The sequence below is a fragment of the Anneissia japonica genome, unplaced genomic scaffold (genome assembly GCF_011630105.1).
Source record: "Anneissia japonica isolate Jap-2015-1 unplaced genomic scaffold, ASM1163010v1 scaffold1810_len1271414_cov176, whole genome shotgun sequence".
In the NCBI taxonomy this organism is placed as follows: domain Eukaryota; kingdom Metazoa; phylum Echinodermata; class Crinoidea; order Comatulida; family Comatulidae; genus Anneissia; species Anneissia japonica.
Window position 1 is genome coordinate 996989 of NW_022702449.1, and position 3812 is coordinate 1000800.

Genomic DNA, 3812 nt, shown 5'->3' on the forward strand with positions numbered 1-3812 from the left:
TGTGATTGGCTTAGATTCTGACGCTTACAGATACTTTTGTTCATTAAGCCAATCGGCTGCTAGTTTTGATTGGTTACTTTGAAGGCTGGGCTTTAAATGATGGTGGTCTGTCGCAGTTCAACTTGAGAAGAAGGTTTGTAAATTTTTACCATATTTGCCTATCTTCATTAAACTATTGTCCTAAAATTGTACTTATATCATAATTGATATTCTTAGTAAAACGATTAATCATGTTGTAGGTAAAAATTATTTTGAAATAATTTAATTTTGTTACGGGAAAAGAGCCGAAGCCCTCAGCCCGTTCGAACACACTGAAGCCACAGACAGCTGCCGACAAATTATTTTCAAAGGGTTGCGAACGGTCGACAATAAACTCAGTCGTCAGGCGTTAGAGTTCTAAGCAGTACACAAAGGGTGTTCAAAAAAGCTACATTTCCACGCAGGAAGCTGTATTGAGACAAAATTACACACATTTTGTGTGGAGATTCACCTCAAAATATGGTAACGTATTATTTTTATTAGTTAAGCCAAGGACGGACTAATAAAGTAGAGATGAAATACACCCTGTAATAAAAACTATAAAAAAATACATGCTGGCTTAAATTATTCTTAATTTGCTGGAGGGACGGCTTTGTGACGGCCAAATGTAAGTGTAAACTGCTTATGATTCATGGCTATATAAGCCAAAACACATGGCAAATTGTCCTTCAACACAAAGCCATGATATATTTTACATAAAATGTTCTTTTTTAATTTTGAAATTGTCAACAAAGATTACTTGAGTTTTGATCAATATTTAACAACAACTGAAATTTTCTTTTTAAAAAAACTTTATTTTATGAAGCATACTGTATACATCAATGCTTTTCTTGGTTTTACAGTATACAATAGTATGTTGTATTTTGATTATATATTCAAATAAGTTAAAGGCCTAATTCAAATTTTTGTGATCACATTTAAATTTTGATTAAAAATTACAAACTATCAAACTAATAAAAATACGGTGCTAATAAATTATCAGTAACAACTGTTTTTCCAATAAACTGTGTCAATATATCTGTTGTTTGTTTACAATTTATGGAATATATAAATCATTCTTGACATACTGTACTATACAACAAATTGAAAGAAATATGTTTGGCCAAATGCGTTTTTAGGTGATTGTTATATTAATTAGTTGCCATTTCTATTCATTACGACTTCAGATACACACATGATTAGCTATTAATTGGGTCAGTAGTTTCGAACATTTTTACATTCGCAGACCCCTCAGGCCATGTACTCATTGTCGATATTCTACCAATAGGATGATAAGATAGAAGATGATATGCCCAAAAAGTACAACATCAAGGTTACTTCATTATTGAAGGGAAAAAAAAGTCTAGTAGACCTCAACATTTTTCATGGATGCCCGGTGGACCCTTTCTTGGTAGAAAATTGAATTAAAGGACAATATAAACTTTGATAAAACATCATTAATATGATATTTAAATCAAACTCTTGTTCAATTTTACATTTCAAATTTTTTCACTACACTACTTAAAATTCAATCAGTTTTAATTCCATTTGAAAAAAAAATTCATATCGGTACAGTAAATTTGTGTTATTGCTCATTCTCAAGCGTCCGTTATCCTTCAGCCGTGGTCAAGATTTTACAGCCTTTGAAAAACTATGCCACAGATGCACGTGAACACCCACACATTAACCAGCAATAATTTCCTAGCAAATATTGGTGCAATCCTTGTAAAGCCTGTTACAGTATTTGTCGTTAGTACTAGTAGGACTAGTCTGCATACAACAGAGGATCTGGAACTTGGCAGTTACAGTAAAATCTTCCAATTCAGGGTCATGGGTTCAAATCTGTGTCTCTTCCATTTCCGAGCTTCATAATATTACCAGCAATAATGATAAATTTCCTAAACATTGAATGTCAATAAAATTTATAAAGAACCAGTAGGCCTATGAAATTGAGCTTAGAAATTTGTCAGTACTTAAAGTTAAACAAAATGGCGGCATGTCGCCAGGGGGCACAGGTCAAAGTGGTTGCACTCTCTCTGTTTACTCATACACATATGTGTAATATGTGATATTAATTATTTAAAAGTATTTCATATCAAATATGAATTAATTAGTCATATTCCAAGTGACGAAGTCGTGAGATTTTAAGGCCTTGAAGATATTATAGTTATAAATTTTTGCACGCAAGTAATATGTTTTCATTTAATGTTTAGTGTTTATACTGGAGGTATTGAAGCATACTTGGTTAATACAGTACTGTATGCACACATTTTCCTTGCTACAAGTACATTTAAAGTAGTAAAAATATTAGTAATTACCGTACTCGCGCAAATAAGCGCCCCTTTGAATAAGCGCTCCTGTCAAATAAGCGCCACTCCTAACGTGAAAATTTCCTTAAGCGTCCTGTTTGAATAAGTGCCCCCTTCTAATTTGAATAAGCGTTTCCCTCTATAATATCATAATTCTTTCTTTATAGCAAGTCAATAATCCAATCAATCCTGGGACTGTGGTTGTTGGCATGATTTGAGCTGCAGAGCGGAATCACATTCTTCTTAGGTCAATATCAAAATGAGGGTATTTCTCTTGGACATGAAAGCTCTGATCCCTGGACATACAGTATATTTCCAACTTTCCTCCTCTTACATATTTGGCTATAGGCCCAGTCCTACTCCTCTTTTTCTTTTTCCGACAATTTGCACCTTTAGCACATTCTCATCTGAGTTTTCAAGAAAACCTGCAATGATCCTGCCATCCTGCTAATCTCAATCGGCCAATGGCCAACAAGCTAACCACTGTCCACCACCACTAATTGCATCTGCTATTCTGCTGTTATGTAAATATTCACAGCATTCTTGTCATGAGCCATGTTCTCTGGACAATTATCTTTTTTGCAGCACTACCATTCGTAATGTCCTTATATAATTTTTTTTCATTCAAAAAGTGCCTCTTGAATTTAATAAGTTCCCATAAGAACCCCTCGATTTTCATCTACTGTATTTCCATAAGCGCCCCCTCAGTATAAAACATCTGCTATCGGTGTATCAAATAGACGGCTAACATTTGACATGCAGTATAGCATTAATTCAAGATATCATTTTGCTTCAAAATTTTAAGTGTTTTTCTTTTATAAGCTTAAATAAGCTTACAACTATAGAGAACGCCTTATTTATCTTAACTTAACTGTAGAAGTAGTTGGCGCATCGGTTGTGGTTTGGACTCCCAACCTTGAGGTCGGGGGTTCAAAACTCTCGCTGTGCAAGTCGCTTGTGTCCTTGGGCAAGGCACTTTATCTACGGTTGTCTCTCTCCACCCAGGAGTAAAAGTGGGTACCTGGTAGGTTCAAACACAGCCTGCGCTGAATACAGCTGCAACATTATGGAATTCCCCTATGGGGCCTGAGTGTGTGTTCCATATGTGCTTGATCCAGTGATCCGGGGTAATAATGTTCAGCGCATAGAGAAGTTTGATATGCGCTATATAAGTATACAATAATAATAATAATAATAACTTACTTCCTCTTTCCTTTCGAAGGGACTTAATTGATCTTTTGTTTTTTTTTAAATGTTTCTTTGGCTATTATGACTTGGATTTTAAAAATGTTTTCGTTTTTAATGAATCTCTCGCCTCTTCACGTTCTCTTCGTCATTCTGACCATCTCAAACTCGTTGACAAACGTTGCAAAACCGAAACTTACAGAATACTTCAATCGTATTGTTCCTATGTGGAACCAACTCCCTCACCCCATACGTTCAAACTCGACAATATATGGTTTTAAGCAAGCCTTACGCATAAGA

The 3812-nt window shown here is 34.8% G+C and overlaps 1 protein-coding gene across 2 annotated transcripts in view; it reads left to right on the top strand.

Annotated features, from left to right (window-relative positions):
* LOC117103883 overlaps positions 1-3812 on the top strand; it is a 27529-nt gene continuing 23717 nt past the window's right edge. Inside the window, exon 1 of one of the 2 annotated variants that reach the window (XM_033244508.1) lies at positions 1-133. Coding sequence is in view for 1 of the 2 variants with exons in the window: in XM_033244507.1 (XP_033100398.1) it covers positions 499-501 (3 nt within the window). In the remaining variant the exon portion in view is untranslated. Of the gene's footprint in view, positions 134-189; positions 502-3812 lie in introns of those variants that run through there. The other variant, XM_033244507.1, reaches the window with a different exon arrangement.